This window comes from Arachis hypogaea, chromosome 12, assembly GCF_003086295.3.
Source record: "Arachis hypogaea cultivar Tifrunner chromosome 12, arahy.Tifrunner.gnm2.J5K5, whole genome shotgun sequence".
Lineage (NCBI taxonomy): Eukaryota > Viridiplantae > Streptophyta > Magnoliopsida > Fabales > Fabaceae > Arachis > Arachis hypogaea.
In genome coordinates this window covers 831,128-844,154 of record NC_092047.1, presented here as the reverse complement: position 1 = coordinate 844,154, position 13,027 = coordinate 831,128, and the positions used below count along the sequence as shown (strand labels likewise).

The 13,027-nt window shown below is 36.9% G+C and overlaps 1 protein-coding gene and 1 non-coding gene across 2 annotated transcripts; both read right to left on the bottom strand.

Annotated features, from left to right (window-relative positions):
- Positions 1-3,231: 3,231 nt before the first annotated feature.
- Positions 3,232-5,478, bottom strand: LOC140177173 (uncharacterized). The gene is made up of 5 exons (XM_072210002.1): positions 5,400-5,478; positions 5,121-5,305; positions 4,244-4,306; positions 3,985-4,117; positions 3,232-3,299 (listed from the first exon to the last, which is right to left on the bottom strand). The coding sequence occupies exons 1-5, from the start codon at positions 5,476-5,478 to the stop codon at positions 3,232-3,234; spliced, it is 528 nt and encodes a 175-aa protein (XP_072066103.1).
- A 5,412-nt stretch (positions 5,479-10,890) lies between these two features.
- On the bottom strand, positions 10,891-10,997 carry LOC112732047 (small nucleolar RNA R71). Its single transcript, XR_003167788.1, has one exon. It is a non-coding gene; the product is annotated as a small nucleolar RNA R71 (small nucleolar RNA).
- Between the last annotated feature and the right edge of the window lie 2,030 nt (positions 10,998-13,027).

Here is a 13,027-nt window from a genome sequence, read left to right as displayed (position 1 = left end):
CTTTGCGCATTGCTAGTAGCACGGAGGACCGTGCTATATTCTAAGTGTGGGGAGGTCGTTCGACCGATCTCCATGGGTAACCATATCTTCCTCACCCATGGATGTTCTTGATTAGTCAGTAGATTGCATGTTAGTTAACTTTTGCTTGTGAATACTCCTTGCATGATAGTTAGTTTACACTTGGTCAAAGTAATAACTTCCTTTTCTGAGAAAATGTGTTTTTAGGGCACCCTACCAATTAATTGAAAAAAAAAATTTTTGTGACAAACTTGCTAGAAGAATGTACTTTGGAACATGATTGTTGAGTTAAGAACACAAGCTTGTGGGACTTGAGCCTAATGGCGTGGTCACATCTTATGACTACTTATTTTCCTTCTTGTGTGTGAACGTTCTCTTTCCATGAGTGTAATCCTTGCTTTGTCTGACTCTATATGTCCTTTATTTGGTGAATGAATGCATTTACATGATTAAGGCCATCATTTCAATATTCACTTCCCCAAAATAGCCTGAACCCTTATCTACCGTTGCTAACCAACTTTGAGCCTATAATAATCCCTTTTGTTCTTAATTTTAGCACGTCAACACCCCTAAGCAGAAAACAATGAATGTCCCTGGAATTGGATCCTTGATTAGCTTAGGTGAGTGAGGGTGTGTGTTATTCAATTGGGAGGGAATACCTGGGAACTTGGGTAGATGTAAAGGTAGGTTTTTGTAATTGTAATGAAAAAAATTTTGGGAGGTAAGAACATACTTATGTATTGAATGATTGGACCGCATGCATTAGCACTCTTGTACATAAAATCCCCAAAAAGAAGGGGACAAGCAAAGAGAAACAAAAAGAAAGAAAAGGAAGAATGTAAAAAAAAAAGAATAGAAAAAAAAAAGAAAAAACAAAAGAGACAAAAACATAGAAAAAGAAACAATGAAAAGGGGACAAATTACCCCAAGGCAAAGCCAATGATCACCAATGCATGCAGATGAAGAACTAAAGAGAAATACATGAGCATGAGGAAAAGTGGATAATTGGGTAGCTAGGTTATGTATTAGAATTGCATAGGTTATTGTATGTGTTAGGTGAGGATCTAAGCTAATCAAAGATACAAATCTTAAGCTCACTTGGCCATACATGCATCCTTACCCTCACCCTAGCCCCATTACAACCGAAAATAAGACCTCATGATAACTGTATGCATGCATTAAAATAATTGTTGATTGTTAGATGAAGGACAAATCTTGGAGAGCATGATTGGAAGGGAATTGAGTGGCGAACCCTATACACTTGAGCGAATAGAGCGGATACACTTCCGGTGAGGGTTCGATGCTCAACTTCTTGTTCCCGGCTTTCACAAGCGTACATCTTGCAAGTTATGTTCATTGCATTGTGATGCTTTTAATTGGTAGGATTCTTGGACTATCATGTCACCTTAACCCTATGTATTCCCATAAATTCTTGGAGGATAGATTCACCCTTGACCAAGTAGGTAGATGCATTTGCATTAGTTGCATTCCACAACTCTCTTTTCCCTATATCCTTTGGTCTTCTTATCTTTAGCATGAGGACATGCATGGTTTAAGTGTGGGGAGGTTTGATAAATCCAAATTTTCTGGTTTATCTTGTGCTGATTTGAGGGGATTTTGTCAATATTTTCCGCACTTATCCACTTGAATTGCATGGTTTTGTATCTCCATCCGTGTTTGACCTTGTGATTGAAAACAAGCTTATTTGAGCCGGAATTGCTATATTTTGATCTCTTCTATTACCACTCGATGCCATGATGTGTTTGTTCAGTGATTTTAGAGTTTCAGAGCAGGATTGGTCTAGAAGAGGAGAAAGAAGCATGCACCAGTGAAGAAACATGGAGCTTTGGAGCCTTGAAGTTCAGTCATCGATGCGCACGTGCACCTGGCGCGCACGCGTGGATGCTACGCGTGGATGCGTACTATTGTGGCCACCGCGTATAGCTGACGCTCCCGCGCACATTGGAAGAATTGTCATCGGCGCGCACGCATACCGTGCGCGTACGCGTGGATTCAGGAGCTCATCGGCGCGCGCGCGCGCACCTGCCGCACATGCGTCGCGACCAGCACGTGACCTCATTAATGAAATTGTGGCTGGCGATTTCTGAGGCCTAGAGGGGCCCAATTGAAGGCTAGCTCTGCATGGAAATGACCCAGGGATTGTAGGACCAAGGGGGGATCACACATTAGACACTTAGACACATTTTGAGTTTTTGGGTAGTTTTTGTTCATCTAGAGAGGGAACCCTTCTTCCTCCCTAGATCTAGCTTGATTTTGATCTCCCATTGTGAAATTACTGGATTGGATCTTGTTGTTTGATACTCTTGTTCACTCAATTTGAATCCTCTAGTGTTATTTTGTTTAGATCTTATCTTGATTGTGTTGTCTTGTTGCTTTTCAATTTTCTACCCCAATTCATGAACATTGTGGGTGTTGATTTCTATGAATATGTTGATGCTTCTTGTGATTGCTAGTGTTAATTGTATAGTTTTTATAGATGATTGTTAGTGGGTCCTCATAATTCTCAATTTAATTGTAATTTGAACATGTCTCTATTTAGTGCATTCTATGTGTTTGATGAAATATTTGCTTTAATTATGGAGTAGTTTCTTTTACTCTTGGTCTAAGTTATGAGAATTGGGTGACCTTGAGTCATTGGGTCTCATTGGATTATTGATTGGAGAACCCTTAGTGACCAAATTGACACCCATTAACACCAACCCACTACTAATTAGTAGATTGGTTGGGACTTATGGGTTGAAATTGGTCAAACCACTTGACGTACCTCAACCCTAGGAGTAAATGTTACGTACTTAAGGTTCTTTGAGGTAGACTTAGTGAGTTTGGTTCGTCACAATTGGCTAATTATAGTTGAAGACAAGGATAGAGACCCCAATTCCCATACTTAGTCAAGAGTACCTTTGATTCATATTTGAAAAACCAAAATTCTTAGTTGCTAGTTCTTGATTTAGTTAATTGCTTAAATTTAGAGTTTCTTGCATTTTAAGATTTCTTGCATGACAAGCTTGGTAGTTAATTTTCATCACCATGAGTCTCAACCCTGTATTTCTGATCAATGCTAAAGCACATGCTTGCCCATTCTTCGTGAGACGACCCGGAGTCTAAATACTCCGGTTACATTCTTATTTGCGGTTAGCACTTGTGACAACCACCCTTTCTTAATTTAGGATTGAGGATTGATTATCGGTTGGGCTATACTAACAACGGAAGTATTTTGTGAAATTTCGAACCAGGATACCTTCCATCAACTCTACCAAATCCTGCTCATGGAATATAGCAAAGTTAAGTTTGACTCATTTAATAAATGAGCTCAAATTTTTAGCTCAAGCTCAGTAGCTCAGCGGCTTAAGAGCTTAGCTTATAAAGTAACTAACAAATTGAGCTAAAAATAGCTCACATGCTATTAGGAACATGGTAAACTATTGAAATTGCACCAAAAAACTCATATCGCTATGAAAAATAACCAAATAAGATTTCTATGAATGACAAAGAAGTCTCAAAAGATTTAAAAACGTGACAAAATTAACAAAAATATCATATTTTTTTTTACATAAATGATAAAGGAATTTTGTATTTAGCAAACAACTTATGTATTTTATTTTAAATTCAATCATTCACAAAAAACATTGAAAAAATTCCTTGACAAATCACCAAATTTTAACTATGACAAAGTCTCATTTTTCTAATAATACTTACAAAAAATCGCATCGAAATCTAATATCTAAAGTATTTTATGAAAAAATATAACTAATATCCGGTTAGTTTTCTCACTTTTTAAATTTTTTGGAGCTTATTTGTTATCTTTCTAGGTTATTTTTATTAGCGGCATAAACTTTCGAGTACCATTCTTGGTAGTTTATTTTTAGAAAAGTATCTCTTCATGCAACAAGGAAACTAAATGAACAAGATATAGCAATAGTTTCAAATAGAAAATTTGCTTCATACCATATATAGCTTCCATGTTACTTTCCTTGTAAACACCAAAAGGTGATCCATGGACAGAGAGAAGCATCTCGCTAGGTTTCGGAAGCCTAAGGGTTTTGGGTGTCATCCCAACAGACAAGTGCTGACTACTCACCTGCAAAAGGCAACAAATCCAAATCAATCACAACTGTTTAAAAAATAGCTTCAGCAATGAATACTAGAGTTCATAAAGTCATCCATAAAAAACAAAAGGTAAAAAATAAAGGGAGAAAATTCAGACATTGGGAGTCTGAAGACCTTCTTGACTTGTGAGAGTCTGAGCTTCACATGGCTCCTTAAAAACCTATGTAACAGACATTCAATCAATTCATATTATCACAATACAATGCAATCACTAATTAGTTTTTATTTGCAAGCTGTTTAAGTTAGTCATAATAGATTTAGCAGCGTATGCAATGAAACTAGTAATAGAGACAAGTTCTCTTCCATCTGCACATGAAAGGATCCTAAATGAATAGCAACATTTCTCATTCAAATCAATTCGTGGATGCTTCAGCACATCATGGAAATGAGAATGGAAGTGCTATATTAATGCTGCTCCTACACAGCTACCCCAATTTTATGTCGCATCAAGTCCTATGTAAGTGACCCAAACAAGCCAGCTAAGGATGTTACAAAATATAATTAATCAAAGTGCACAGATAAGATAGAGAACATACAAAGTCCTTAAAATAAAGATTTTCATCACCAAGAAATCCTGTTCTCCCTACCAACAAAGAAGTAAACTAACAGGTATCAACTACAATCTATGCCAAAATGTATAAGAACTATAATATCTATAGTAAAATCGTTCAAAATTGAAGGAACTCAAACATTTAAAGGGGCACAGAACAATAGTTTGTTTCGTAACATACATTTCCATTTTTTTAAATTCAATTTAGGAAACTTTAATTCAGATATGAAATGAGTTAAATCGAAAGAGAAAACTAAACACTACCAGTATTGCTAGAGTATTCAAAACCACCAAACTGAGGAACCAAAAAAGGACATTCCGAAGGAAAAGCAATCGAAAGCCTCTAGAACAGAGAAGCGTGCAAATCTCTTCCTACACCACCACAAGTCGTGGACATTCTGCTCCCTCTCTCTTTCCACTTCACATCAAATTTTCCATTCCCTTCATCTTTCACAATTGAGGGATTCGGTAAGGTTTCTTCGAAGACCTGCAGCATTGGCTTCCGGAGCTGTTCCTCACTGAAACACGACCGAACCAAACGAAGTTCCATCAACAATCGCTCAATCTCAACATTACGAACCACCTTAATTGCACTGATTTGACGCTCCACTGCCACAAACACACAGGTAGAGGTTTAATAAAAATAAATAAATAGTGAAAACTTTATGCTGATCAAGAAATTTGTTATTTGATTTTGCTGTACCTTCGATTTCAAGCTCTTTGAATTGAGGTTGCTGCATTTGGGTTTTAAGTTCCTTCAATTGAGTTGATTGTTTGACCATTTTCTTCGCTCTACGCCTTGGAAATTTTGCCTTTAATATACTAAAACTTATATAGTAAGAAAAAAGGGCTACAAATCTACAATTATAGTTATCAGAACTGAATCGGCAATCCACCCGGTCATATGACCGGGTCACTAGTTAAACCGATGGATCACTGATTCACTCGGTTGACCCGGTCATAATTTAAAAAATATAAAATTATATAAATGAAATTAAAATTACATATTAAAACTTAAAATGCAAGTCTTTACAAACATAATAATAATAATAATAATAATAATAATAATAATAATAATAATAATAATAATAATCAAATGTTAATTTTTAGACAACTAATGATGCAAAAAGAGATAATAAACTAGTTTCTAGTACAAAATACTTTCTTTATTTAAATAAACAAGAGTAAGCAAAAGATAACATAATCGATAATCAAGTCCAAGTGATCTTAAAATCGACATCTATATCTTCATAGGACAAATTTGGAGCTTGATCAACATTTTTCTCACTTTGATTTGCATCTATATCTTCCATAAGAAACACTGCATTATGATGTTATGCAGAACATCTGAAACAGAGAAAGAAGAGTTTGAAGAGAGAGGTACAAGAAACTAGTGAACTGAATTAACTTCATCTTATTCTTCCATCAATGAATCAATTCTACACACCTATTAGAGGGATGCAAGAGCTTTATTTATAACAGAGTTGAAAAAGAGAAAAAGATCAGACATCAGAATAACAAACCCTAACTAACTGTACCAAACTGATTTTGTTATTGACTAACTCTCTTATCTCTTATCCCTTAACATACAACAACAAAAGATTTAGCATTTTTTAAGCAACACAACAAGAAGGTTCAGTAACAAATTCAACTCAAGTCAGTTATCCAGTAACAAATTCTACTTCTAGCAACAACCACATTTATGATAGGTTCAACATCAAATTCAACTTAACAACAAATTCTACTTCTAGAGTTCTAGCAACAAATTCAGCTATGATAACTATGATAACTTTCAGGCAGCAACAAAAACATAAACTATGCTATAACAAATTTCAGCAACACATTCAACTTTCAGCAACAAATTATTTTGGCAACAAAATCAAAGTGCAGTGATGCAGCAACAAAGTTGAAACAGAAAGAACAGGGGGAACTCACCAAATCGGGTTGCACAAAGGAATCTGAGAGCGAAGGAGAAGCTGATGGCGAGGAAGAAGCTGATGGCAAGGCTCAAAGCAAGAAGACGACTGATGAGCGGATAATTTATACGCTTTTTGGCATTGTTTTTAGTATGTTTTTAGCAGAATTTAGTTACTTCTAGGGATGTTTTCATTAGTTTTTATGTTAAATTCACATTTCTGGACTTTACTATGAGTTTGTGTGTTTTTCTGTGATTTCAGGTATTTTCTGGCTGAAATTGAGGGACTTGAGCAGAAATCAGATTCAGAGGTTGAAGAAGGACTGCTGATGCTGTTGGATTCTGACCTCCCTGCACTCAAAGTGGATTTTCGAGAGCTACAGAACTCAAAATGGCGCGCCTCCAATTGCGTTGGAAAGTAGACATCCAGGGCTTTCCAGCAATATATAATAGTCCATACTTTGCTCGAGGATAGATGACGTAAACTGGCATTCAACGCTAGCTCTCCGCCCAATTCTGGCGTCCAGCGCCAGAAACAAGCTGCAAAGTGGAGTTCAACGCCCAAACTGGCACCAAAACTGGAGTTCAACTCCAGGAATAACCTCTGCACGTGTAACATTCAAGCTCAGCCCAAGCACACACCAAGTGGGACCCCGAAAGTGGATTTATGCATCAATTACTTACTTATGTAAACCCTAGTAGCTAGTCTAGTATAAATAGGACCTTTTACTATTGTATTAGACATCTTTGATCAGTTTTATGCTATCCTAGATCACGTTTTGGGGGCTGGCCATCTCGGCCATGCCTGGACCTTTCACTTATGTATTTTCAACGGTAGAGTTTCTACACTCCATAGATTAAGGTGTGGAGCTCTGCTGTTCCTCAAAGATTAATGCAAAGTACTACTATTTTTCTATTCAATTCATCTTCTTCCGCTTCTAAGATATTCATTCGCGCCTCAACATGAATGTGATGAACGTGACAATCATCATCATTCCCCATGAACGCGTGTCTGACAACCACTTCCGTTCTACCTTCGATTGAATGAGTGTCTCTTAGATCTCTTAATCAGAATCTTCGTGGTGTAAGCTAGAATGATGGCGGCATTCAAGAGAATCCGAAAAGTCTAAACCTTGTCTGTGGTATTCCGAGTAGGATTCAATGATTGAATGACTGTGACGAACTTCAAACTCGCGAGTGCTGGGCGTAGTGACAGACGCAAAAGGATAGTAAATCCTATTCCGGCATGATCGAGAACCTCCAGATGATTAGCCCTGCAGTGACAGCGCATCGGACCATTTTCACAGTGAGGAAGAGGATGCTACCATCGACAAGGGTGATGCCTCCAGACGATTAGCCGTGCTGTGACAGAGCATTTGGACCATTTTCCCGAGAGGATTAAAAGTAGCCATTGACATCGGTGATTTCCTTACATAAAGCCAGCCATGGAAAGGAGTAGGACTGATTGGATGAAGACAGCAGGAAAGCAGAAGTTCAGAGGAACGAATGCATCTCTATACGCTTATCTGAAATTCTCACCAATGAATTACATAAGTATCTCTATCCTTATTCTATTATTTATTTTCGAAAACTCCATAACTGTTTTATATCTGCCCGACTGAGATTTACAAGATGACCATAGCTTGCTTCATACCAACAATCTCCGTGGGATCGACCCTTACTCACGTAAGGTTTATTACTTGGACGACCCAGTGCACTTGCTGGTTAGTTGTATCGAAGTTGTGACAATTATGAATTGAGATCAGAGCACCAAGTTTTTGGCACCATTACCAGGGATTGTTCGAGCCTGGAGATCACAATTTTGTGCACCAAGTTTTTGGCGTCGTTGCCGGGGATTGTTCGAGTTTGGACAACTGACGGCTCATCTTGTTGCTCAGATTGGGTAACTTTCTTTTCGTTTTTCTTTTCAAAAATTTTTCAAAAATATTTCAAAATTTTCTCACCTGTTTTCGAAAAAAATTATTCAAAATTTTTAAGAATGAATTCTAGTGTTTCATGAAGCATGTGAAGCCTGGCTGGCTGTAAAGCCATGTCTAAATTCTTTTGGACTGAGGCTTCCAAACCATCAGCATAGAGGCAAGTTACTTTGATAAGTAATGAGCAGTATATTCTCTGATGTTACATGCTGAAGCTTGGCTGGCCATTGGCCATGTCTGGTGTTTTGGACCGGAGCTTTCATTGAAAGCTTGGCTGGCTAGTGAGCCATGTCTAATTCCTGGACTGAAGCTTTAGACTAAGAATGCAAGATTCCTGGAATTCATATTAAAAATTTTGGAATCCTTATTTTCCTTTTTCAAATAAATCTTCAAAAAAAATCCAAAAAAATTAGAAAATCATAAAAATCAAAAATATTTTTGTGTTTCTTGTTTGAGTCTTGAGTCATATTTTAAGTTTGGTGTCAATTGCATATGCATCTTGCATTTTTCGAAAATTCATGCATTCATAGTGTTCTTCATGATCTTCAAGTTGTTCTTGGTAAGTCTTCTTGTTTGATCTTGATGTTTTCTTGTTTTGCATCTTTTGTTGTTTTTCATATGCATTTTTCGTTTGTTAGAGTCTAAACATGAAAGATTTCTAAGTTTGGTGTCTTACATGTTTTCTTTGCATCAAAAATTTTTCAAAAATGTGTTCTTGATGTTCATCATGATCTTCAAAGTGTTCTTGGTGTTCATCTTGACATTTATAGCATTCTTGCATGCATTCATTGTTTTGATCTAAAATTTTCATGCATTGCATCATTTTTATGTTTTTCAAAAAAAAAAATTCAAAAAAAAATTTCAAAAATCAAAAAATTATCTTTCCTTTTTTCTTCTCATCAAATTCGAAAATTTGAATTGACTTTTTCAAAAATTTTTAAAATCTAGTTGTTTTTATGAGTCAAATCAAATTTTCAATTTAAAAATCTCATCTTTTTCAAAATCTTTTTCAAAAATCAAACCTTTTTCATTTTTTTATTTTATTTTCGAAAATTATAAAAATATTTTTCAAAAATCTTTTTCTTATCTTTATCACATAATTTTCGAAAATAACAATAACAATTAATGTTTTGATTCAAAAATTTGAAGTTTGTTACTTGTTAAGATTCAAACTTTAAGTTCTAGAATCATATCTTGTGATTTCTTGTGAATCAAGTCATTAATTGTGATTTTAAAAAAATCAATTCTTTTTCAAAATTAATTTCAATCATATCTTTTCAAAAATATCTTTTTATCTTATCTTTTTCAAAATATGATTTCAAAATATCTTTTCTAACTTCTTATCTTCTTATCTTTTCAAAATTGATTTTCAAAATTTGTTTCAACTAACTAACTAACTTTTTGTTTGTTTCTTATCTTTTTCAAAACTACCTAACTAACTCTCTCTCTCTCTCTAATTTTCGAAAATATCTCCCTCTTTTTCAAAAATTTCTTTTTAATTAATTATTTCAATTTTTGATTTTAATTTTCAAAAAATTACTAACCTTTTTCAAAAATTATTTTCGAAAATCACTAACTCTTTTTCAAAAAAATTGTTTTCGAAAATCCTCTTTCTCTCTCATCTCCTTCTTTTTATTTATTCATCTACTAACATCTCGCCCTCACCCACTAAAAAAATCCGAACCCCCTATCTCTTTCTGAGTTCAGATTTTCTCTTCTTCCTTTCTTCTACTCACACAGGGAACCTTTATACTGTGGTAAAAAGGATCTCTATTATTATTATTTTTCTGTACCCTCTTCTTTGTCATATGAGCAGGAGCAAGGACAAGAATATTCTTGTTGAAGCAGATCCAGAACCTGAAAGGACTCTGAAGAGAAAATTAAGAGAAGCTAAATTACAACAATCTAGCAAGCACCTTTCAGAAATTTTCGAACAAGAAGAGGAGATGGCAGCCGAAAATAATGATAATGCAAGGAGAATGCTTGGTGACTTTACTGCACCTAATTCCAATTTACATGGAAGAAGCATCTCTATCCCTACCATTGGAGCAAACAATTTTGAGCTGAAACCTCAGCTAGTTTCTCTGATGCAACAAAACTGCAAGTTTCATGGACTTCCATCTGAAGATCCTTTTCAGTTCTTAACTGAATTCTTGCAGATATGTGATACTGTAAAGACTAATGGAGTAAATCCTGAAGTTTACAGGCTCATGCTTTTCCCTTTTGCTGTAAGAGACAGAGCTAGACTCTGGTTGGACTCTCAACCTAAGGATAGCCTGAACTCATGGGATAAGCTGGTCAAGGCTTTCTTAGCCAAGTTCTTTCCTCCTCAAAAGCTTAGTAAGATTAGAGTGGACATTCAGACCTTCAGACAGAAAGAAGGTGAATCCGTCTATGAAGCTTGGGAGAGATACAAAGGACTGATCAAAAAGTGTCCTACTGACATGCTTTCAGAATGGACTATCCTGGATATCTTCTATGATGGTCTGTCTGACTTAGCTAAAATGTCATTGGATACTTCTGCAGGTGGATCCATTCACCTAAAGAAAACGCCTACAGAAGCTCAAGAACTCATTGACATAGTTGCTAACAACCAGTTCATGTACACTTCTGAGAGAAATCCTGTGAATAATGGGACGCCTCAAAGGAAGGGAGTTCTTGAAATTGATACTCTGAATGCCATATTGGCTCAGAACAAAATATTGACTCAGCAAGTCAATATGATTTCTCAGAGTCTGAATGGAATGCAAGCTGCATCCAACAGTACTCAAGAGGCGCCTTCTGAAGAAGAGGCCTATGATCCTGAAAACCCTGCAATCGCAGAGGTAAATTATTTAGGTGAACCTTATGGAAACACCTATAACTCATCATGGAGAAATCATCCAAATTTCTCATGGAAGGATCAACAAAAGCCTCAACAAGGCTTTAATAATGGTGGAAGAAACATGTTTAATAATAATAAACCTTTTCCATCCACTCAGCAACAAACAGAGAACTCTGAACAAAACAATTCTAATTTAGCAAACTTAGTCTCTGATTTTTCCAAGGCCACTCTGAGTTTCATGAATGAAACAAGGTCTTCCATTAGAAATTTGGAAGCACAAGTGGGCCAGCTGAGTAAAAGGATCACTGAAATCCCTCCTAGTACTCTCCCAAGCAATACAGAAGAAAACCCAAAAGGAGAATGCAAGGCCATTGACATAGTCAACACGGCCGAACCTAGAGAGGAAGGAGAGGACGTGAATCCCAAGGAGGAAGACCTCCTGGGACGTCCAGTGATCAATAAGGAGTTTCCCTTTGAGGAACCAAAGGAATCTGAGGCTCATCTAGAGACCACAGAGATTCCATTGAACCTCCTTATGCCCTTCATAAGCTCTGATGAGTATTCCTCTTCTGAAGAGAATGAGGATGTCACTAAAGAGCAAGTTATCAAGTTCCTTGGTGCACTCATGAAGCTGAATGCCAACTTATTTGGTAAAATGACTTGGGGAGATGAACCTCCCCTGTTCACCAATGAACTAAATGCATTGGAATTACTGAGATTACCTCAGAAGAAAAAGGATCCAGGAAAGTTCCTCATACCTTGTACCATAGGCACTATGACCTTTGAGAAGGCTCTGTGTGACCTTGGGTCAGGTATAAACCTCATGCCACTCTCTGTAATGGAGAAACTTAGAATATTTGAGGTGCAAGCTGCTAGAATCTCATTAGAGATGGCAGACAACTCAAGAAAAGAGGCTTATGGACAAGTAGAGGACATGTTAGTAAAGGTTGAAGGCCTTTACATCCCTGCTGATTTCATAATCCTAGATACTGGAAAGGATGAGGATGAATCCATCATCCTTGGAAGACCCTTCCTAGCCACAGCAAGAGCTGTGATTGATGTGGACAGAGGAGAATTAATCCTCCAACTAAATGAGGATAACCTTATGTTTACAACTCAAGGATCTCTCTCTGCAACCATGGAGAGGAAGTATGAAAAGCTTCTCTCACTACAGAGTCAACCAGAGCCCCCATAGTCAAACTCTAAGTTTGGTGTTGGGAGGCCACAACCAAACTCTAAGTTTGGTGTTGAACTCCCATATCCAAACTCTATGTTTGGTGTTGGGGAGTCTCAACAAAGCTCTGAACATCTGTGAGGCTCCATGAGAGCCCACTGTCAAGCTATTGACATTAAAGAAGCGCTTGTTGGGAGGCAACCCAATGTTTATCTAATTCTATTATTTTTGTTTTTCATGTTTTCTTAGGTTCATGATCATGTAGAGTCACAAAATAAACAAAAAAAATTAAAAACGGAATCAAAAACAGCAGAAGAAAAATCACACCTTGGAGGAAGCATCTGTCTGGCGTTCAACGCCAGAACAGAGCATGGTTCTGGCGCTGAACGCCCAAAATGGGCAGTAGCTGGGCGCTGAACGCCCAAAATGGGCAGCATCTGGGCGCTGAACGCCAGAATTGCACCCTGGAGAAAAGCTGGCG